This window comes from Oreochromis aureus, linkage group 1 (assembly GCF_013358895.1).
Source record: "Oreochromis aureus strain Israel breed Guangdong linkage group 1, ZZ_aureus, whole genome shotgun sequence".
In the NCBI taxonomy this organism is placed as follows: Eukaryota; Metazoa; Chordata; class Actinopteri; order Cichliformes; family Cichlidae; genus Oreochromis; species Oreochromis aureus.
The window spans coordinates 19,936,524-19,961,617 of record NC_052942.1 but is presented as its reverse complement, the minus strand read 5'-3'; the positions used below and the strand labels follow the sequence as shown (position 1 = coordinate 19,961,617).

At 40.3% G+C, this 25,094-nt stretch overlaps 1 protein-coding gene across 1 annotated transcript in view; it reads right to left on the bottom strand.

Annotated features, from left to right (window-relative positions):
- Positions 1-25,094, bottom strand: part of igdcc3 (immunoglobulin superfamily, DCC subclass, member 3) — a 59,802-nt gene that overhangs the window by 14,571 nt on the left and 20,137 nt on the right. Inside the window, exons 3-7 of the mRNA XM_031748728.2 lie at positions 14,857-15,001; positions 14,630-14,760; positions 14,146-14,283; positions 10,292-10,450; positions 4,791-4,956 (exon numbers count right to left, since the gene is read on the bottom strand). Coding sequence (XP_031604588.1) covers positions 4,791-4,956; positions 10,292-10,450; positions 14,146-14,283; positions 14,630-14,760; positions 14,857-15,001 — 739 coding nt within the window. The remainder of the gene's footprint in view (positions 1-4,790; positions 4,957-10,291; positions 10,451-14,145; positions 14,284-14,629; positions 14,761-14,856; positions 15,002-25,094) is intronic.

The following is a 25,094-nucleotide window of genomic DNA, read 5'->3' as shown; positions in this document are numbered from 1 at the left end:
GTTTGTGACAGGAAGAACACACGCCTCGCGTGTTTACACAACCAGCCAATCAGCTTATTTCTGACATCACTGCATATTGCCCACACAGCCTCGTCGTTTTCCTACATTTGGCGAGAATAGAGTTCACACGGCTGAGGAGTAAAGGGCATCACACTTGTGAATTGTCATGTTGGATAATGTCTGTGCGCAAAATGAATGATGGCATGCACCATGGGGCTATTTTGCACATACGGACTTGCTTTTTGATTAATGTGTGTGCGTGCGTATGAATGAAATGTACAATCGATTCCCCTTCCTTCCCTCTTTGCTCTTGAAGGTCAGCATCATGAGAGTCGGCAGTGTGTGTATATACTGTTACACCAACCACACACATTAATTAAAATCTCTCTCCTAGGTATGTTGCACTGTGTACTCAAGCCTACACTATCTGATAGTCTCTGAATATATCTATGTACATATCTGTGAAAACAGAATAATTGTGCTACCCGGAGCTGTTGAATGAATTTGCATATCATTATACATCATTTGTTTTAGCTTGGTTCAGCAGGTAAATTCTGCCTGATCCCATATATTTTTTAGGACCTCCAGAAAACACACTACATGGTTTTTCAGGCTCTGGGTAAAACTCACCCCACCGTGAATTTAATATACAGCTAAAATCTGCAAGATGTTTATACCTCAGTGGGAAAGTCACATGTAGTTTTACCCCTCACTTCCCCTCAAATGTATACACATGAGATATAATGAGTGCAGTAGATGAGTAATCTTATGTAATTATGACTAAAAAATGTTCTTTTAAATATCCAGAGATTGACTAATGAATCTAAAAGTGCTCATAATTTTTCTCCACACCATCAAATCCTGGCAACTAATGCATGATTATTCTTAAATGTAGACATAAGCTGTGCATAAATGATGGACCTTCAATTCACTTCTGCCCATTTTTATTTATATACCACCAATTCACCACAACAGTCGCCTCAAGGTAAAGCTTCACATTTACCTTAACGCACCTTGAGGCGACTGTTGTCGCTAGTATTTGGGGAGAAAACCCTGACAGACAACCCCCAATGATCAAGGACTTTGTGATGGTGGGAAGGAAAAAAACCCTTTTAACAGGAAGAAACCTCCAGCAGAATCAGGCTCAGGGAGGTCCAGCTATCTGCTGTGACCAGCTGAGAAAAGACAAAGAAATCACAGGGAGACAGGACAATACTGAGCCATCAACTGTTGGTTTAGGGCAGGGGTCTGCAACCTTTTACACCCAAAGAGCCACTTGGACCCGGTTTCCACGCAAAAGAAAACACTGGGAGCCACAAATACTTTTTGACATCTAAAATGAAGATAACACTGTATATATATAGTTTTTTTTACCTTTGTGTGAACAACTAAGGTGTGCTGCTTATGAAATCCATGAAGTGCTACAGAGAAAATTACATTTTATTTATGTAATCAACACATTTTGAACTCTTAAAGAAATATAACAAAAGCAAAGACACCCAGCTGAACTAAAATGATCCATGTAGCAAACAAAAACTGTTGTGAGCCGCCTCCCTTATATCTCCTTTGGGCTTTTGGAGCCTTGACCTGACTTTTAAAAATAATTGGTAAAAAAAAGCACTATGCTGCTGAAAAATTGAAAATAGATATTTGCAAAATTCTGCCTAAATATGTATTTTACCTGGTTAATGCGTGCGGCGGGGGCGTGGTCTGCAGCGCCGCTGCAGGGGAGGCGGACGCACCTGAGCGGCACCCGCAATCACGCCTCGCCGCCTTAAAGTCTGCGCTATCTGTGCTGTTGTGTTGGTGGTGTGTGTCGGGCTGTGAGCTGCGGCTACAGCCGGCTGTATGCGTACAGCAACCGCGTGTGAAAAGCGCGTTCATGCAAACATCATCGGGTCTGCCGTGGTATGTTTACAATGGGACTTCTGCTCCTGAACCTCTGCGCACAGCATCTGCTAATCGGTGCTGTGCGAAGTCAGTTTACGCAGGACTGTAAGCTGTCATCTGTCGTCTGTGAGGCGTGAGCAGTGTTTGTCTTTAACATAGTTTACGGTGGAGCTGCTGACATAATGTGGATCCGAAGATCCATAATTGGCCTACCTGGGGTTGAAAGTCTCGATAAATGCACGGTGTTTCGGCGGGAATACCGGCTTCCGCGAGTGTGACGCTTATATTGAGCGAGGAAAAAATAATAGAATATAATTTTATATTTATATTTCAATATCACAATAATCTTCCAATTTAGAACTACAAGTTTAAAAGAACTAACATAAATAAAATACACTTCAGCGAAATACTTCTAATTTATTTTCCCAAACCACGCGGAGCCGCACTATAAGGACTAAAGAGCCGCATGCGGCTCCGGAGCCGCGGGTTGCCGACCCCTGGTTTAGGGACTAAACTTCTGTTTTGGTATTTTTAAATAAAATGGTGGAGGATGTGTCATGCTCACATGGTAAAGCAATTTTTTTCAATCACAAGGTAAAGAAGCACTAAATCAAACCTGGCTTTATCATTTTTAAAAAAAAAATTTTTTTAATTTCTTGTTAATGATTTTATGACCTGAACGTGTTTTACTAAGTAGAAGTTAAACCAAGTCATCAAGACCATAAACTCATCAGGAAAGACTTTACAGAAGATGTAAATCAAGCGAGAAGTAGAAAATGTTTCTCACAATTTTCTTTACCATCTTACTTAAGTTGCCCCCTGCTGGCCACTATAAAGAATGCAGACTTGAGGCACTTGCTTCCCACTCCAGACGACTACATACATCTTTTAAATACAGGCTATGTCACTTACAGAGGGTTTTGTTTAATCATAAAAGATCGACTGGTTCATACTTTTTTCAGCACAAATGACTTTTTTCCCCCTAAACTCATTGAATTATTTTAGCAATTTATAACTACCTTACAAATATACAGCATCTGTGAGGGGAAAATGATACAAGGAACATATAATATGTAATAACATATTATAACATATAATAACATATAATAACATATAATATATAACATATAACATATAATAATAACATATAATATAGATTCTGGATTTACTACTGTTTGAACCTTGCAGCATATGTCTATATATGTTATCTGTTAGTCAAAGAGAAAATTGCAACTTTTCAGTTTTTAAGCAGAAATTGTGAGAATTTCTTGATTTTCATCAAAACGAACTCCCTGAACAGAAAGAGTTTAACATTCCACTGCAGACAGACAGACAGACAGTGCAGAGTCTTAACAACAACAAGCTGCTCTGTTCTCTAAATAGCTGATTGCAATTCCTGTTTAACCAGCTGAGTTTGTGATGTAATTAGCTAATGGGAGATCTCAAGCTGAGGCCTGCCTCCTTAATCAATCAGATAGTTTTACATAAGATTCATGTAACAGCAGGTCATGCAGTAATGGTGTAGAGTAGAAATACTGTAATGCTCTGCTTACCCTTTCTATCTTTTTCTCGTCTCATCTATTCTCCCTGCCAACTCATCACTTCTCTATTGAACACAAAGTGAGATTCATTTTTCTCACTTTTTCACCACATCTAAGTCTGGCCTCTCATTTATTTCTTCCCACTCTTCTTTCCTTCTTTGTTAGCCCCTCGCTCCATCTCGCTGACAAATAGAGACTGGTGGAAGGCAAGTAGGAGTGCAGCAGTGCGTGTGAGCGATGAAGGTGTCTGCTCTCTTCACTCACTGCGATGTAGTGTGAGTATTGATTCTTTTTGGTGCATACTGACTTCATATTTTGTATAATATGAATAATAACAGCATATCAGGATAATTGGAGTATCGAAGGTTGAAACTATGCTTAGCAGTGTTAAGAAACAGACTGGAAACTTTGGGTTTCTCCAGAAATATCATAAAATCAAGCATGGATTTAAAAAAAACCCCACAACTCTTGGCCATGAAGTGTTAACAGCCAAATATACTCACATACATACATACATATATATATAATCTCTGAGATGTTTCCATGTAGCCTTTACAGTGTAAGGTGCTGAGAGCAATATATAACAGAGCTGGTTCCACCTCCTGTGACATTCCTGGGAAGTGCCATGGGGAAGCAACCAGCATTGAGTCAATACAGCGCACACATAAAAAGGCAAAAATAAATTGAGGCTCACGCCTTGGCAGGAGCGAATTTCAGCAGCTGCCGCGTTATAGAAGTAACACAAATGCGGAGAAAATGAACATTTGATGATGCCAATGATCAGATCAAGGCAGTAGCAATTAATACTGACAACCATATTAGTCCTGTTAGCCGGGTGCAGCTTTGTAAGTGACGCCTGGAAAGAAAGAAAGAAATCTGATCTGTGATAATTGCAGTTATCACGTTATGTAACTGCCCAGATGATGATGACTTAATAAAATCGCTGTAACATGTGACAGATTGGTTACAGATCAGTTTAAAGAAGAGTTGTTTTGTTTGTCATTTTGTGGTTTTCATGTAAATATATAATATCATAAGCATATATAAATAAGTTAATAAGCTTTTTAGAAATCGTTTCTGATCTGATCCTCTGTAGGTTGTTGTGCACGGTTCAAGTGGTGATTTTTATGGGAGGAAATGAACTTGACATATTTGTTGGGCTGCCTAAAGTTTTAGGTGAAGAAACAAACAGCTGTTTAAACAAATTTATGGTATCAAAAGGGACCATTTTTTAGAAAACATCTAACAGAATCAGCAAAAACTGAGCAAACTGTATTACTACAGAGCTCTGTGCCTCTGTGAGGATTCCTGTATATATGAATAAATTTCAATATGATTAAAGTTTATTTTTTTGTTTACCTGTTGTTGTTTCTGAGTTTGACGTGCCCCCCGGGCTCCAGAATCTGCCCGTTCTTCAGCCAGGTGAGCTGCGGCTCAGGCTCGCCCCGCGCTTGACAGGTGAAGATAGCGGTGGTGCCGACGGGCCGGGCGATGGACTGCGGAGGCTGAACGAATTCTGCTGGAGCTGTAAGAGGAGGCAGACTGAGAATCAGATCGAGTAACCTCAATCCGTCAAGCGAAAGATGTTGCTGGATAGATCGGTGCCAGAAAAATAGAAATACAATTTTGGCAGAATTAAGAGGTGCAGAAAAAGAAAAAGCCAAAGGGTGAGAATGAGGAAGGAAAAATATGAAAGCCTAGGGTATGCGTATATGGTATAAATACTGCTGTAGAGATATAATTCAGGGTCAGTTGGCAGGATTATGATAGACACCAGATCAATGCAGATACGGGAAAAAGGGGAAGCAGGAAAGCGAGATAAAACCATAAGACTTGTGCAACCAGAGCAATACTTGGGAGTAATTTGCCTTAAAACAGCAGTTCAGTTTTTATCATATCTGTTCTCATCCCTTGATTCAGGCTTCCAGCCATTATTCATTATTCAAAATAGCAGGTGCTTTATTTTAATTTAAAGAGTAATTAAAGTTATACCTGCTGGATTATAATTTTCTACGTTGGTGCTTTTGAATTATCTCCTCTGTGCGTATAATTGTCCCAACAGCTGTAAGTGATCTGACAGCCTAATTTATTTATGCCCACATTAGCCGAGAAAATTTGGTGGTATTCTATATACGCGAGTTTCTATAATGCCTTTAGTGGAGGCGTATCATGATGCCTTTAGTAAAAATACCACACTGCTCCACCTTTTTTTCTGTCCCTGTCATTTTCTTCATCGTCATCAAGGGAGGATGAGCAACCTGAGAAAACCTGAAATAGCTTGAACACAAATACCGTGAGATCAAAGTGACTGAATGAGAGAGGTGACTCTTAAAGGGAAACTTTTGGACCTGGAATTTGATGGGATTATAAGATTACTTTAAAAAAAGTATTTAAAAAGGTAATGAGTAATGTGCAACAGATTACTGTTTATAAAAAAAGGCTGCACTTGTTTTAAATAGGTTAAGTAATTTTAGCTGGCTCTCTGAGGGACAGCACATTTATGACATATATGGAGTATTGAGGGCTACAGCGCATATTAAAAGTCCAAACTGAAGAGCAGTAAATGAAGACATACAGTATTGTGCAGAAGTCATTAGTCATGTCTTAATTCTTTATGTTTTGCTTCCATTGGAGACAGATTTTCCAGTCTTTTTTTAAAGCGGTCATGAGCCGTAGTTCTTTCAAAGCTTTTCTTTGGACATTGGCTACTTTTTCACTAGTTTTCAATCCAGACCGCGTCACTTGACCATTTTCAGAAGTATTTTTGTGAATCTTTAGCCTCTTTGTTACTAGCAGTCTGTTCCAAAAATACATCATGTGCTCCCCTTTATTCTTATTATTATTCCATTATTAGGTCCAGTAAAATGGACCTAATATGCTGATTTTTATGCATATTTGTAATTCTTGGCTTCTATTAGGGTACATTTACATGATATACTTTTCTGAATAATCCTTATTTATCCTATACTGGCCCTTGATGACCCTCAGTTCATCATGTGTATGTAAAAATCATTTTCAGCTCCTCTTCCGCCAACTGTCTTCTGTTTGACTGCCCCTAGCAAACAGAAAGTTTTAAACAGGCACTGCGCTGGCCAGAGCTGTATGCTTGAGATAAACATATTAACCACATCCTGCTTCTACTGACATCATACAGCCAAGAGTGGGAAAAAAAACCCCTCGAAATAGGGTCTTACACATACGCTGGCCTTATTTGAAAGTTTGGCCATATTTAACGTGGGCATTCACCACTCTATGTGTCTTTATTTGACAAAAAAAATAAAAAAAAAATACTAGGAACAAGTCAAACAGGTCAACTTTAAAAGATCTGTCACACTTTCGACTGTCAAGTTGAATCCCTGTTTATTTTGCTTTCCCCGCTCTTCTGCCCTCCTTCTTGTTCCAACACTAATAAATAAAATGTTGTCTGACACTTTCTCAATGTAAGCATTTCCATTCTCCCCAGTGGAAAAGCTAAGGGGCCGTTAGGCACTTGAATGAAGGGGGCTGACAGCGTGAGATGGTCCTTTCATTCATCTCAGTCCTTCCCAGCTTCATTGTCTGTTTTGTGCACACTTGCTGTGTGCTTTGAGGGCTGACTTGAAGGTGAAGGTCAGAGGGAGCTCAGGAAGGCATTGATTTGCACCTGTAAGGGTGTGGGATAAGACCGTGAGCACCAGCTATCCACCTTACGCTCGTTTTTCGCTTCTTTGGCCGCTACAGTTTGACTCTTTCATTCTTTGTTTCTCTCTTCTCTCTTTTTGTACCCCAAAGGAGCCAACATAAATCCAGCTTGTTTACTGTGCAAGTGCTTCTTTAAACTGTGGTTGTCTTCTTAGCTTTGTGCTTATTTGAAGTTGCTAATCAGTGACAGCCACTGAAGCCCTCTTATAGTAGCTTATTATCTATAGAATAATGAGAATTACTAATTAAAGCACACTATTCCATCATAACGGAGCAGTTCTAACACGTGTGTTTATTTGTAGTTAATATGGCATTTTTTGTTTCCTTAAATCAATAACAGAAACCAAAAAAAGACAGTGCCACATCATGAATGTCCAGATCTTTTTATCCTTAGCAAGTGAGGGGCTTGTGGCAGACTTGACAAGCAGATGAAATGAAATATTGATTGCGATGGATGCTGCTATAGGCTAGAGCAAAGTATGGTCCATCTGATCAATATGTGAGTGAGGCTGGATGTTTCCTGCTTGGTGACAATTAATGCACAGGGCAGCCCACACCTGCCATATCCTTTTGGTCAAAAGCACCTGTCTCTTAACACTAACATCAAACACCTTCATGATACTGGCTCCAGCTCTGTGGAGAATAGATGAAAAGAACACGAACAAATTCTAATCAAAATGTTAGAAAGCACACCCAGAATGAAACTTCAAAGGTTTATATTTGTTCTCTGCTGTGGCAGAGCAACAGATTATTGACCTTTAAGTTTTTGTCTAATATTAAAGTTCCCCACATCACATGAAATATATTTTCTTTAAAAAGACTTATAGGATGTATTAAGAGCTGGTTTGTCTTGTTTTCACAAAGCCTGTACATACAGTAATATGTAATCAGCTAGTACAGATAAACTAATGACTATAACTACAGGAACACCTACATGTAAGACTGGCAAATCTAAGATATGTTATTATAGGATGTTTTAACTCTGGATGTAATCCTTCCCAAAATGATGCATAAATAAATATATAGCGTATCTTATAGTATCTAGTATATTGTATTGTATATTGAGAAGATGTTATTAGGTCTGTGCTTAACGAAAAAAAGTAACTTTTTAACCAGAAAAGAGAGGTGCTATGGGTTTACCACTTTCACCAGATGATGGTGTTACTTCTTATTTATTGTAGAAAATATGGATATTTATCTCCCGTGAGACTCAAACAACTGTGTTATAAAACAAACAAATCTAAAATTTAATGCTAATGGCCTGTTATTTTTAAAAAACTGGATCTACGTGTCATTTGAGTGAAGAAGAGGTTCGCAGATACAATACTGCAGAGGCATAGTCTCTTGTTGCAGAGCCTGTGAAGAACCGCGGAAGAATTTTAAAAAGCTGCAGACATGAAGGCGCGGCTTTTGAGCTGAGGATATCAGTGCCAAAAAAAAGACACAATACATCAATTTCTAGGCTTTTTGAAAACAAACAAACAAAGAAGAAAAATCTGTGTTGCTGAGTTTCTTTTTTTCATCCTTCTAGTCTGGCATCTAAAATCTGCAAATCATATCTCCATATGTCATTCTCTAATTTAAATTTGATGGTTATATTTATAGAATTTCCCAGAAGTGCCCACAGTGTGCATCTCATTTTTGTAGCTCAGACTGTAGTATAAAAATGTTTATAATATGGCTTCACTAAACCTCACCAACATGAATCGAACTACACAGTGCAAACTTGACTGGGCAAATCAAGCCAGGTTTGCAGTGTCCATTTAGAAGTGGGCAGTGCTGATGTTGATGTACATACTTTTCACAGGACTAGCAAATTATAACGGCTGTGAAGGCTGACTTGCACATCTTAGACCAACAAGTACAAGCACTTTGTAGTCTAAAGTGCTTTCAGTGGTCAGTAAGACGAGAGAAGTACTATATAAATGCAAGCCCATTACATTACAAGACAATGAAATGGCTCTGAAACTGCTTGTAGCAAAGCAAGCAGAAAGGCTGAGAATCTGTATCTCTTAATGATGCTTGTCGGGAAAAATGAAAAGGGGTTTAAAGAGCTTCTAAAAGAAAAACTAGAGCTCCTCTGAAAATATGCACGCATGGTCTATAGGATCTTCTAGCAATGGTGTCACAGATTTTCAAGAGAACTGATTAGTTAGTAGGCTATGCTTTGATACAACTCGATCCGTAATCTCCAACATAGCCTCTTAACCTCGCTAAACCCCAAATCCTGCTTCACGGTACATGTCCTCTCACTCTCCAGAGTCCCATCTCTAATCATCAAGTATCTCTGTGCTCAGTGCCTCCAAATAAAAACAACCTTTGTTCATTCTATCCTAAAAAAAACACCTATTTGCCATAAAAGATGTAATCACATGTGTCTCCACAAATGTAATATACTGTATATGAACTTCCCCACGTTGGTAAAAACTGCGCCTGGTCCCTAAAGTGCATTTCAGAGACCACAAAAGCTGATGTTGCAGGACTGTCGGCTTCTCGGTGTGATGCTGTAAATCTATTTTGCTCTGCGTTTTTGTTCTACAATATTAAAGAAAGGATGATTCAAATAAACCTCTGCAGTTATTTTTATTTATTTATTTTTTTTATCTCTGCCTAACAGAGTGTTGAGGATTTGAAACCTGAAACTATGACTGAAATTGCAAAAGCTGGGAGTCAGAACTCTTCATTAAAATGTTTGTATTGTCTACCATACAGACTCCAGCTCCGAGCAACAAGCAGAGACATTTTAGTGGTCTTGTGTCTTGCTGGAGGCACAAAAAGGTGTAAAAGTATGCCTCGTATACCAGAAATAACTGATAACTGCTGCTCGGAAGGTAGCGAAATAAAAATCAGCCTGAAATGTTTTGGTATGCTTTGCTTTGTTTTGGGTGAAAATCATTCTCTACCTTCACCCTGAAAAATCTGCACCACCCACTAGATCAGAATGAGGGTTTTAAACTAAAGACCACCTACATAAAACACGCTGGTGGCACAGGAGCAAAGCACTTGTTTATCAATACAGCAAAACTGAGGTGCTTTCAGTCATGGTACAGTAATCATGTTGCCTGATCCACCCACATAGTGCCGAGCTGTACCTTGTAACGTTCCCCAAGATGTTTTGTAGGTGCTTTTAGTTTCACCCAACTGAAAAAAAAATGTCATTGCTTTTATCCAGAGCTCACCTTGGACCACCAGACGTCCTTGAGCAGTCCTGCGCACACGCGTCCCTGGTTTGTTAGCGGCACATACGTAGACCCCGGAGTGCTCCACACCAACATCTGAGATCATCAGGTTTCCTGTGCCGAGCACCTGGATTCCCTCCACCCCGATGGGACGGCCGTCTAAAGACAAAAAGAAACAGTTGAGAAGGATGAGTAAAAATCTATGGAGGTCAGCATAAAAAGAACCAGGTACACGGGCACAGTAGGTGTTTATGTTAGATGGGGGTCAACTGAACTATAGTAAAGATCAGAGTGGGTGTAAATCACTAGCAAGACATCTAATTAACATCATGCAAGTTTACAGCCACGAGCTGACAGAAGCAGTGCTATTTCTGTCCCCCCAAGGATGCAGCGCTCACAGCGTGTGCTCCTCAGGATTATAATGTGATAAAGCTGCCAGCGCACCATACACCGAGAAAGGTCAGCGAGTTTGTGTTTGAGTCGTGTACACGCTGCAATTTTTTAAAACTTAATTGGGACTTTGTGATAGTTTCCAGTGAGAATCATCTGGCTTTTAGGTGCTTTACAGTAAATCAATGCTGTTTTTCTGCTTCTCCCTAACGGATGTTCAGCTAATTAAAACTTTTATGCTCCAGTTGACACATTTGCCTTTTTCAGGAATTTGTCTGAAAAATCCTCAGAGTACATTTTCTTTTAAGCTGGTTTGCTTCTTGGCACTGGAAATGTTTGAGCTGTCACTCTGGGACCAGAAATTCTAACGGTAACTTCTAATCTTATATCTACTTACACAATCCATAGCTGCCTCCTCTCTGCTTTTGCTGTAATTACATGATAAGCTCACACACTTTCCTGTGCTCCCTTATCTGCAGTGTCAACTCCAACAATGGCTTCAGTCTGCCTATGATGTTAGCTATGGGGCCAAAGGGGCATTTTAATCCCATCTATGAATTCCATCTGCAGCCTGTAAGCCTGTATGTTCCAGATATGATACACCGAAAGGCCAGGAATGGAGGGAAGGGAGACAGGTACCACAGTGGACAAAGGAGCTCCAGTCAGAAATGCTAACTATGTGGTCAATAGTCAGTGAATACTTTTGGGTTCAGTCCCTTATCTTTAAACTTAAAGCAAGTCACTTTTCAACAGAAAGGTTACTTTGGATAATGAGTTTGACTGGAATTTCAAAATAATGCCACTAAGCCTAAAAATGAATTTGCTGATCAGGATTATCAACAAATAATTTTTTAAAGGTTTTATGAGCAAAAGACTGTGGAAACATATTGTTAGTTTCATTTTTAAGGACTAAGATATATGATGTTGAATGCCCATCACAAATGATTAAGTCTACTGTCGTGACCCACATGACCAAGAGTTTACTGGAACACTGAAACTGCCATCAAAACAGCCTTCTGTCACATACTGCTGGTTGCAAAACAAACGAGAGATGATGGTCTATGGGTGTGACTACAGATCTCAGAGTCCTCTGTGGTGGTAAAACTGTTGCTGACGATAACAGTATGATCACCACTTATCTAAGTCAAAAAAAGACTAAAAAACTGTAAAAGCGTACTTTGAAAACATAATGGCACACTCCAAACCAATACACTGTGGCATATGATGGCCTAAACAAATTATATGATGACAAAAATGATTACCAGACTCACGATTTTGTGTGTATATTGTGCATGATGATATATCCAATTACTGCACATACAAATGTGCTTGTATCAAAGATAATTAGATTATATAATGGTGTGTATTTTACATTACAGCCATATGTGACATGAATATCTCACTAGGTTGTCTACACAACGAGTTTATGAATGTCTTAATTCATCAAGAGTACATGAAATCACATAATATTTTACATTTTATATACACTGCCTTATGAATGTGGTAAAAACATGTTATTGCTGTGTAGCTAGTGTGAGTGTGTAGGCATTATGAGCACCTTTGTCTTGCAACTGTTATTTTGGTTTCTTCAGCCAAACTGTAGTGATGACACACACTGTCATGAAATGCAAAACAACGAAATCAAAGCAAGCCTTTATTCTGGGTGATACAACAGGTCCAAAACCTAAAACTCCAAAGAAGTGGAGGCAACACAGAAAGCAAAACATACAGAGAGCCAAGGAAGAAGGCTGCACAAACAGATATTGCTACAAAAGGGTGACAAGATGAAATTAATAAGTGCAGGTGAATACAAAAAACAGAAAGTGAAACCCAGATCATGACGCAGGAGACAACCAGCTACTGGAGTCAAACAGGAAATGACCAAAACACAACTACACTGACACCAAACAAGACGACAGAGAGAAAAGGAACCCAGGAGGAGAAAGGGACAAGCCCTGTAACAACACAGAGAGGGAAACTTTAAGATAATCAAAGCAGGAAATCAAGGCAATAATAACTTATTAATAGAATAAAAACAGGAACCAAAACTCATTCATATCTCAAGAAGTAAAAGTCACCTTGCAGTGGTATAGTAAGGAAATCAAACTACAGAAAGAGCCCTAAGACCCTGACAGATAAGCGCCAATTTAAGACAAAACAATAAATAATTACAAGCATCAACTGTGACACAGTCCAGGAAACCTAAACAACAAAGACAATTCACTCCTGCGATACAACAACTGAAGATAAACACACAGCCAACACACCGCTGGTGCACACACACGACTCGTGTGATAAATGTTGCAGCTTCAATTAGTAAATGTGTAATTATGTGGCGATGCCTAATGAAGACAATACATGTAATTAATGCAATTAATCACGACAAGTTATTGAGATCTAATAAATGTCTCCAACTTGTGTGACACGTGTTCGTATTATTCGAATGCTTTTTCTGCATTTTTTTCATTATCACACTGGGACGCTGTCCTAACAGAAGCAGTCTTGTTCTTTTCTTGCATTTTCCTGTTATATTCCTGTCTCTCTCTGGCTTCGCCATCACTTTCTCCCTGTCAGAGACTAATTAACTTACCGTCAGAAAAAAAAGAGCACAACCTAGGAGGCCGTGGTGCCGCTGTTCAATGAATAGCAGCAAACCAACTCTGGCATTAAGGAGTGACTGATGTGAAACTATAAGATTCATTATGCAGCTTATCCTAGCCTCCCTGCTGTAATCTAATACATACAAATCCCATCGTGTTAGCATTTCATTCTGGCAACACTGTGTAAGGCAATACCGGGAATCTGATTACACCCAGATGCTGGGGAGGGGCTGCGATTTACATTTGGAACAGCAAATCAGATTGAATGAGAGGTAAAGTAAACAGATAGGAGATTGAAAAATTGTTCACGACAGAATCTGAGTGGAAGTCAAGAAAAGGAAAAATGTGCATGAAGAGAGCTGTCTGTAAAGCAGTTACTCAGAGACTCTCCGGTGCTTCCAAGGAGGTTTTAGCATCATTAGGACACAAAGCAACAGAGTCTTAATCTTCAATCCCACTGCCTCATGTAAACACAATAGATCTGTGCTGTAACAAATATATTCTAGTAGAGTATGACCAATACAGGAATTTTACTGACCGATACTGATACCTATATTTGGTGATTTAAAAATCTGACATGAAAATCTGATATAGTATGAAAAACTATGCAAGCATCAGCTTAACATGCTGTTAAACTGTTTAAGTTTCGATTTATCAGCTGCCATAAATGCTTCTCCCTTGTGGGACAATTAAAGGATTATTCTACTCTATTCTATTCATATCGGTGAATAACCAATATCGGCCGATATATCAGTCTGGCTCTGTATACTTCACAGTGGAAGACAGAACACACAGATGCCACCTAATCTCTCAAACACACAAACAAGAACAGCAGGTCTGATCTGATCAGGACTTTTTTCTCACCTAGTCTGCTCCATGACACAATGGGCCGAGGGTATCCAGTGGCAACACACTCCAAGATAGCCGTTTGGTGAACTGTGAGGGTTAGGTTTTCTGGACCGACCACGATCACAGGTTCTTTGTAAACAGATGACTGAGAGCCTGAAGAGAAAAGGGAGAGGAGAATTCAAGATTGTAATGAGCATGATGGATAGCTTCTTTTAATTGGATTTCTCCAAGTGCATTAGCTCAATATGCTGTATCTCTTAGATCTGGCAGCAGGACAATAGGTTTGGAAAAGTCTAGGAAATGTGCTATACAGATAAGCAGAGGCGTATTAAGTGACTGTATTTGATCAGTGATGCAGAAAACTAAAGATCTGAATAAAGAAAGCTAATTTAAACCCAAGTCAATTTACAGTGAGGACGTGCAGGCTTTCCTCAAATGACAAAACACACACAAAAAAACAGAGGTTTACTCAGATGCATGCTCAACTATAGATACCAACCTGAAACTGTTAGGAGTGCCTCAGCACTGTGTTTCACTCCTGCACTGTTATGAGCCACACAGCAGAACCTTCCACTGTCCTCCTCACGCACTCCTGTGATCTGAAGAACGCCTGTGGGCAGGAGAGTGTACCTAAAAGACAGAAAAGAAATGATGAGACTTGGCAACCTTTAACCAAAGTGCTGCAGTTTCTTAAAACAAGAAGCCCAAGTGGTATTTTGATCTAACCTCTCATTCCTGGTGTCCACTGGACGGCTGTCTTTTTCCCAGCTGATGACCGGCTCTGGCAGGCCGTGAATCTGGCACTGGAATCTGGCCACGCCGGACTCCTCAGCGTGCACCGACTCGGGTTGGACGTGGAAATCTGCCATGGCTGTGAGATAGAAAGAGGAGCAGTTGAAATATTAGGTCATAGCTTCACAAAACAGCTACAGAGCTCAGCTCAGTTGCTTACAGAAAAAAAAGCAGCGCTGCAACAGATGGCGTGGCCCCCACAGATCCCAACATCAGAGAACCAATCTTGGACTACATAAAGAGACAGAATATCTACCAAAGGAGTGCTGCAACATGCTTGGAGCAACTGGCACATTTTCTGCAAGGGAGTTTTATTTTAGTATTCATATTTATTTTTAGTGTGCTGCTTTTTCACAAATAAAGAGCAAGTATTACAATTTCATGGAAAATCCACACTCCAACTGTTGACAGAGATACTTGGGTTTTTGCACAAAATGCTACTGATTCACTAAATGCACTTCATTGTTGAGAGCTTTAACCTACCTGCTAACCTTACTATTTCACATAAGCCAATTCAGAGACAAGCAGAACATTTCTGACATCACTGCAAACGTGTAAAAGGAAGCTTTTGAAAAAGAAAACAATCCTACAAATAACAACACAATGAAACACATTCAAGAAGAAAGGCATAGCTATTTCTGTGAGAGCGTGCAACCAGCTTGAGAGGACGTGATACATGTTTCTGCTGTCACTGTGCCTGTCCTTCGCATGCAGCTGATGAAACATTTTGTATGCAGGTAAGAAACATCTGTTTGCAAAATGCATGCTAACGCAAATAAAGACAACATAGATAAGGCCAGCACCATACAGCCAAGCCAGTATCAATATCCCCACAGAGAGCCTCATTCAGCTGCAGTTCACATATCCACTCCCTGCAGAACAAAAGGCGGCATCGAAGGTGGAGCCAGCAACAAACTCAATTAGAGAGAGGCCCTCTTCTTCCACAATTCTCCCACCTTCTTCAACAGAAGTGCACTCATTTAAATGTCAACCATAATTAACTTGGAGGAAGAGGGGCTTCTCCGAAAACTGTTAGCATAACAACGGGAACAGACCCCTTATTATTTCATAAGCCCCCACCCCCCCACCCCCCACGTAGCCTGCATTAAATTATTACTTGCAGGACCTTCATGTTGCAGGCAGCGATATCTAATAAGTGTATTTTTGCATTAACTTTGTTGTGCTGACCTACTGACTGTGTGCGCTTTGAATGTTGTCAAATTTTGCCTGTTGTGCAGAACCACAAAAGAAATAATGCATAGTTTAAAATGTGAATATAGAAATTAAGAAAACAAACCTCAAACATTGATGCTGAAGGATGAGAGCACAGAGAGAGAATGGATACTTCATTTAGAGAGGCACTACTTTATACCAGCGGCTGCAACACTGTGATTATTACATTTCAGAGCTTAATGAGAAGCGTGGCATTCTCCAACACGACTTGACCTTAGATCCTGGAATAGATGCATGGCGCTCTAATGAAAATTAAACCATGGTAATCTACTTTTCTTCCAGTAGTTCGCTCTTCATAAGCCATGACTTATGAAGTTGTAGCATGCAATATTTCTCTGAAGATACAATGTGAAATCATTTTTCTTAAGAAATGATAAGGCCTCACAAAGCGGTACATTTTTACTGGGGTAATTCAGTTTGTTCATCAATCTCAAAGGGCCACACGGCTCTCACAATGCCCTACTTAATAAATGTAACTTCACTCTGAAACATACATGGCTTTAAAGTCACCGAGAGCTTCGGAAGTATTTTATCACCAAATCACCATTACAGTCCATTTCAGCTCTTTTTTTCAATTCTTCTTTCTAACACAGTAAACTGCAAGCTTGGGAACACTTCAGTTTATAAAATGATGAAAACCACTGTAAAGTTGTCAGAAGTTATTATTGTATATTTCAAACGGCCCCATAGAAACACTTTTATGGGCTCGCACTTCTTTTCCAGACAAAAGCAATCAACAATACGTTCTGCCCTGGCCTGCTGTCATACCGAGCCTGGGGCAGAAAGACTGGCAGAAGGCGCTGAATTAAAGCCCTGAAGGTGCTGCCACTGCTGATGAAGGAAGCTTAGGTGAAATGGCTAGAAATCCTTCAGAAAAACAATGTGCGGAAAACAAGAAGGTCAGGGTGACCGATATGATGCAAGAAGAGCCCTGTCCTGGAATACGGTCTCAAATTAAGATACAGGCATGCACGCACACTGCTGTGTGCACTGTCCGTGTGTACTGGGAACACTGAGGCACTTGAATGCTGCAGGACAAAGGAGGACCAGTGTCTATAGAAGTCTTTCTTGTGCATCTCTGCCAAGTAGTCAGGGTGTCTGCTGATCTGGCTGTTGTGTGTGTCCGCTGACACAACCCCCTAACGGGCCCCACCCTTTGCCCTCATGCATAAAACATAGTCTCTCTAAGAGGCCCACAGTCCTCCTATTATTGAACCCTCGCAAAATCAGACACAATTTCAAAAATCACAGCGGGGTCACACCCACAAATGAATGCATGCGGCAGAGAATTTGATTAACTCTAAAGAAAAACAGCCATTTATAATCTGCACTTTAGTTGACTTTTATGGCGTATGTTGCAGAAGCAGATCAATGTGATTTAGCAAAGCTATAGCAAACGCATAGGAAAACATCCAAACAACTGCTTCCCCAGAAACACACAACCCTATCAAACCTCCTCCTTGTGCTCAAAATATAATAAAAGCAGTAGACAACAACAATGCATTTTACTCATCCAAACACACACCTCCAACAAGACCTGTTCTGCCAATGTTTGTCTCTCTCCTCCTCTGCTAAGTGTTGACAGACACTCTCACATGATTAAAGACTGTCCACTACCAGCGTGACGCCGCCGGCTTAAATGAGGCAGGTCTAATTACTGCAATAGGGGAAAGAATGGCTGGGGTGCATACTAAATGGAAATCCATACACAGGCGCACAGTGAGGAGATCGCTCCTCGAACATATGTTTGACAGTTTCTCGGTGACAACCACAAAAGAATGATTGAGGGAGTAATATGAGGGAAGGTCACAGAGAGGAAATGTGAAACAAGGAGCTAAGCTGTAAATCAGATCTTGTCAAAAGTGACTGGCACTGTCCTGCTGCGTGTTGCACAATTTACCATGAAGTCGCGCAACAATAAGTCGGAATCGGGCCGAAATTAACATGAAAATCTCTTTGAAAGGAAAAAATGTCACCCCTGCTTTCCCCACAAAGATGAACAAAGGATGAAATATGAAAGCAAGTGAAAATATACCATCGCTGACTATCAGACTTGAGGGCCAATGATGATGCTAAATGCAAAGACCAAGTACAATGGCTTCAACTTTTCGATAGCAGATTTTTAGCTCTGTCATGTGAGCAGCTTGTATCTATCTAATGAAGAAACGTAGATTAAACGGTGATTACTTAAATGACCCTACTGGTGAAGTTTTGGCTAATGGCCCCAAGTAATGATCCATTTCTTTATCGCTCTGTGAAACACTCACACAAATACTCCACAGATAACAATTAACACCCTTACTAAAAAAAACCCAAACTGCCCTATTTTTTGGCATCTCCAACGGCAACAACCAAATCAGGGAGCCAGATGAGAAATTTTCACGATTTCCAAGCACCTGTGGTCACATGTGGGTGTTCAGTGACATGATAAAGATAATGATGCTATCAGAGGGGCAGATATCCTGCAGTACTGTTCAAAACAGCAGCTGTGGTGAAAAAGCTTCTCCGGTGAACCCGTATGTTGTAATGTCATTGCCCTTCCTTCCATTTGCCTGCAGCCACCCTCCCGCCCCACTCCACATTTTAACCGTTCTCAGCTCTTAATCGCACCTCTCTCCCCACCCCCTCGGGTCCTCTCAAGTCTGTGACATCATTAAGCACATGTTGTTCGAAGCGGCAGTGATGACTGCAGTGCCCATCCCACCCCCAACTCAGTAAACCAGAGATGAGGCCCATAAATAATGGAGATGGTGTACATGTACGCCGCTATACCGGCGTGCAGAGTCCGCGCTTCCACAGCCTTTAAATAGGTATCCCTGAAATAGCAGGCCGTGTGCTGGGACCCTGGACTTGGCATTTTAATGCAGATGTGTATTAACTCCCTGCCCCACTAGCCCCCACCTCCTTCTCACCAGTCCCGCTATCAGGCTTTGGTTTGTGGTGCGTGATGCTTATCACCTACGATAGGTAGGGCTACACCTGGTCTTGTCTGTCTGCCTCTGACACACACACACATTCATTTCCCTCCGTTAATGCTTCACGCCGACACATTAACATCAGAACCCGCAGGAGTAAAAGCATGAGCTGAGGTGCAACATCTGCCACCTGAGCCCAGAAGTACCAGATGTTCACATGAATGTGAAGCTGAGAAGCCAAACTGATTGATAATTTATATTACAAGTACTCCAACCAATATACTGTATGGGTAATAAGATTTCTAAGGCAATTTGCATGTACATGATCCTCTTATTTTTTTTCTGTCAGCTTCACTTTCCATTATGAGAAGAAAAAAGCCCTGTTTACCTTTTTAATTTTTTGTGATATCACCTACAAATCAGATTTTTATGGTTAATAAATATCAGTGGGCAACCAAAATGAAAACAAAATTAAATCCCTTCAAATTTCAGCTTGAAATACAGCAGTTGGTAAACCACTCAACAGACTGACACTACATTTCCAGGACCACACCGCTAACACACTGTGCAGTGTGACTCTGCTCCATATAGAGGGAGAATGAGTCATAGTCTTGTAATTGAATCAAACACCAAGGTATGAGGCCTTTGTGCACAGATGGCATTGAAAAAACACAGAGATTAGCTAAAATTCATACAAACTAAGCATTGTGTCCACTTCAATTTTGAGTGTAATTTTTCTTAGAGGGAATTACCAACCTTTGCTTTGCTTTTCCAACAGCTAAACACGTGAACTCTGCCCCTCTCACATTACACAACAGTTTTGACAAGAATATAATGGCCTTTTCTGATTGTGTTGCTGGCTTGTTTGGCTTTCCGGTGGTGTGATTGTGTGCAGTTTGTTGTGCTGATCAATAGTGTGCAGCTCTTGTGCACTAAGTTAAACATATTAAGATTGATGGCTGCTATTAGAGGTCCCTGTAGGAGGTAGAGAGAGCAGCAGTCCTACAAGAGTTATCCCTCAGAAGAATGAGACAATATAAATAATGACAAGAATGATGACAAAATATGATGACCAGAAAAAGTGATGAATAAAATCATTTTCACAGTTAGACAGCTAAAGCTTGAGGGAATTAAAGCCAGTCTGGTGACAATGAATTGAAAGATACAGTAATTTGTCACAGCACTGTACTGAATTACCTGGAGATGAAGACCTTGAAAATTTAGTCAATTAATGAATTACAGTACATTGCAAAATTTTGCTTCCAAGAAGTCAAAATTTGTTGTCTTTTTTTTTTTCCAAGTCAACTCGTGTAACAGTTTCTTGAAGTTCCTTGACATTGGCTGCTTTTTCAGAAGCACCAAATGTAACAAAGTAACAAAAAATTTGTTACTTTGTTAAGCCACTTACCAGTGACCTATGAATCCTACAAGTATAAACAAGGGAACTAACTGAAGGGATGAACCCATCTTTGTCTACATGTGACAGAAAACTTAGTAAAGAACCAATTTTAAATTGAATCTTTAGTCACTTTGTTACAATTAGCCTGGGGCAAAAAATGCCAATTATTCCCATTTCTTTAGCTGAGTCTGTAAAAAATGCCAGTTAGTATTTTTGTATCAAAAAGGTGTTTCCCAAAACTAAAAACTGTCCATTTTTTTCACGTTGCGTCCACATTTCTCAGCCTCTGCTCCACCCACAACACCCCCCTTGCACTCCCACTCTAGACCTTAGCCCCAAATCTCCATGCTCACTACTGCAAGTAGACCCTAATTAAAGAGAGCCCTATTAAAGCACAGCAGATGCTGTAAATTAGGGGATTATTCAAATAATTCCCAGGCACAGCTTGGGTAAGATTAGAGACAAGCAGGAGAGAAAAGAGGAGAGTGAGAGGGCTGAGTGAGGACAACAGAGAAAGGAGGCTAAAATAACAGACAAGCCCATAACAAGAAAAGTAGAAGTGATTTGAAATTAACTGCAACTCCTTTTCCCTGTAGCTGTCAACCTTGTTGATACTGTTTCCTTTTTACTGATTGAGGAAAATAAAAACTGCCAAATAACAATTTTGTGTATTCAGAGACTCTCCAGCAATTAAGAAGGGATTTGATGCAAGAGAACAAAAAAAGCGGGTCTTTTGTAACATTTAAGGCCAAACTAAGCGTAAAACTCCACACCCATTAAAAAAACTTCAAACATCTCCTCATGACCATCACAGCTGGCTTCATTGGACTCAAAAACTGTTTCGGCTTTCCAAAGACTTACGTTGTTTATTCTAGAAAACAGCTGTCTCTTTTTAACATGCAGGTGCACGAGCCTAAGCTTGTTCTTTTATCGCATGAGCACACGTCCAGCCTCAGTGTCGCCCAACGCCCGGATTATACTCTGTTGGACATGCACGTGGGGCAGCTGTGGATAGCGTGGATGTTTTGTCGTTTGTACTCTAATAATTATAATTCCACTTGAAGGATGTGTGTGCAGTTGGTGCCTTTGCAGCTTATTTTGACGGCATACACCCAAGTCTACCCCACCACCCCCGGTGAAAAAATTTGCATCATCCGGACACTAGAGGACCCTCGCACACTCGCAGGAGAGGAAAGTATATCAATAACAGTGACGTAGGGTCTCGCGGGGGTTCATCCAGTGTGCACTGTTTATCGTCTCAGACACAGAGCCCAAGGGCCTGGATGAATAAATGATGTGTATGCACAAAAACCATGCGTATGCTTTTTCCCACACGTGAAATGGCATTCATAAAGGAAGAATGTGTAATTAGAATGTGTGCGTTTAATGCATGATTCACACCATCTAAACCTTTATAGAGATTAAGCCTGACGTGGTGAATTAAACAAAGAATTAAGTAAAAACAGAAACAAAGTGGCCAATTTCATTATTGGTTATAATGTTATTAGTAGTAGATTTTTAATGCTAATTGTTAGGGGTGTAAATAGCTGCAGCTGTGGATACTAATCATTCACTGATGACCTTGTTTGCCTCTCTTCCTACTGTGACCATTTCTTTTGTACATCTGCCAGAGTCCTTCGCTCTGAACTCACACACTTGATAACCTCAGTTCCTGTTTTTACTCTTCGGTGGTTATTGTTCTTTTTTTTTTTCCGTGAACCCGGAAAACCACGTTTCTTTTCTCCAATTTTCTGATGATCATTTAAAAAATCACATTCCATGAAATTGTGTTTCTTCTTTGCTGCTGTTTTCATGGGCGAGTCTAATAACTTGTGGGGCAAACAACATGTTTATATGCAAATGATTAATTAAGGTACTGTCTACATCCATTCGTGACTAGAGATTGGGATGGAAATCAGTCTTATGCACATGCATGCAGCTTTACAGTGATTGAGATTTATCAAAGAGGACCACAGATACACACGGCTTTACAAAGCTGCCAAAAAGACTGCAAATGCACATTTCTGCCTGTTGTGTGACTAAAACGCAGTTTTAGCAGTTAGCCAAAGCATTAATAAGGTTTGGCCCTGCTGTCCATCTTTATGTGCGTGCTTAAATTTTGTGCACTTGTGCATTCTGTCCTCCTGCCGAGTATAGAAGAGGAGAACTGAGTTATAGGATTAAAGCATGGCACCAAGCCACCATGTCTTGCTTTAAGTAGGAATGAACACAGCAGTGATGCCACTAGAGTACATGGTGAAGGAGAGCTCCACTTCACACATCACACGTGAAGAGAAACATTATCTGTGCTCTCTTTCCAGGTCTTCAAAGTGTAGAGGAGGTGCTGTGACTCAAGTCATGTTTGCATAATTGTTCAGTTTGGAAGCAGCTTGGTGTCCTCCTTGATATGCTGCTCATATTTTCCACTATATTGCCACCTTCTGTTGCTCTTTCTGAGTTTTTTTCATCAGTCTTTCCCTGTTAAATGTTTTTTTTTTGCATATCTGAATCAAGAATCCAAGGATGGGGACGTGATATTCTGCACATATTGGAAAGCCCACCCCCCGACCCCCCCAGGGTATTTTTGTGTAATGTTCATTTAACCAGGAAATGAAACTCCTCATATTTAGAATCTCATTCGCGAAAGTTTCTGGGGCCATAAATAGGCAAGGATGCTTTTTGTGGTCGTGCGTGAAAACAAGCGCTCAGAGAAAATGCGAAAACATCAGACATCACACAAATGCCATACAGAAAGGACCAGAAACCCGAACACAGGGAACCAAAATCACTAACCAATGAGGCCCTGTGCTGTCTCTGATATGAATAACATTCGTCTTGACTTGAGTTTCTGCCTCTTGTCCACAATCTAAATTTAGATTAAGAAAAAGATCAAATAAATTGATACTAAAAGAGGACATGAGGACACAAACGGGTCAGTGAATGAACATTTCTCCCATTATTAGAGCCTCTCATAAAGAATGTGATCTTTTCTTGCTTAACTTGACCCACTTTTTTGTTTATCCCTCGGACACATTACCATGTTATTACACATTAATTCATATCGCTCCAAAAAAACCCAAATAAAAGTACCAGCAGTCTGTGGTCCAAGGTAAAATCATTATTCAGCTTACTTATGTTGATACAGGATGCATGGGAGGAAACTAAATGTCTTGGATGAAACCTTTACAGTACAGTCCTATATATAATTCACAGAAAAGCATATTCAGTTTTTCAGAGAAGATAATAAAAGAAAAATGAGCAGACAGTTGAAAGCGGGTCAGGTTTTGGGCTGTTAATGTCTTACTTTTTCCTTAACTTGCAAGGCAGCTGAAAGTAAATCCTTAAACGTAATGAAATTCCTTTCTCTGGAGCGTTTCGGGGAACAATGGGCTTTTTCGTAAGCGTCCTCAAATTCATTTAGTCGTAGAGGAATACATTTCATTCGCAGTTCCACTCATGCCATAAGCATCGTGATGATTTTCATGTTTTCCAGTTGATTTTTTATCTTTTTTTGTCAAACCTCCTACTCGTCGCACATTTATTGCTGACAGTAATCCACCTTCAAAAAATAAGAAAAGAGTCTACAATCTTTTTCACACCTGATTATTGCTGGGAAGCACCATATGTCTTCTCCGTGCAATTGTCTTCTTCCCCAGAAGTCACATATCTAATTATCACCAATACTTGTGCTTCAGAATTCAAATGAGTCGCCTCTCCTATCAGCCACATATTCGCATGAATTATGTGCTGTCCTCCATTCAGCTCATTCGCCGTATGCTCTCTGCACAAAAGTAAAACCCTGCAATTCTTAATCCTTGACTTGCCGTTTGTTGAAATATTTTCCAACGTTTAGAGTTATCTGGGGTTAAATGAGATTTATATTCAAATGGAAATGCCACTAAATTCTTCTTTGGACGGTCTACGCCTCTTGTTTTGTGAAGCCAGAAATGAGCGAGGACCTCAGACAGCGGAGGCTCTGAATAACAACCTGGGTGAACATTTGGCATCACAATTCTCCTCAGTCTAACACTCATTACTTCCCCCTCATTAGAGGACAACTGTTGGGTTGGTAAGCCACACTGAAGAGGCCACGATGAATCTCCCACGAAAAGTTTTTTTTTAAATTTGTGCTGCTGTGTCTTGATAACAGAATGCTGCTGAAAACAATACAAGTGTAAAATTTGAAATTTTTTGGATACATATGAACGTGTGTGTATGTGCTGCTTTCTGAGAGTGCAGCACGCAGCATTAACTACACATCTGAAAATGACTTTGAAGGGAGGCGCTTGGTCTGAACCCTGAGTAGATGGATGACCCCACATCTGGCACTCCCATGGGAAATCTGAAAGACGCAGGGCGGGACCGGTCCGTGCGCTCCACTGCATCTCATAGCACCCTTAAATGCTGGCTCCCCAAATGGCTAAAACGGCTGTGTAAATCTCACCTCTACATCACTCCATCCCTTACAACACAACAGAAGTCCCAAAGGGGAGGTCCAGTTGGTCTGGGCCCCCAGTTGTGCAGTTACCACTGGGAATTTATCACATCACAGCTTCCAAACACGCAAACCCGCGAAAAGTTACCCGAAACAAATCAGTCACTATGACAGATTTAGAGTTTTAATC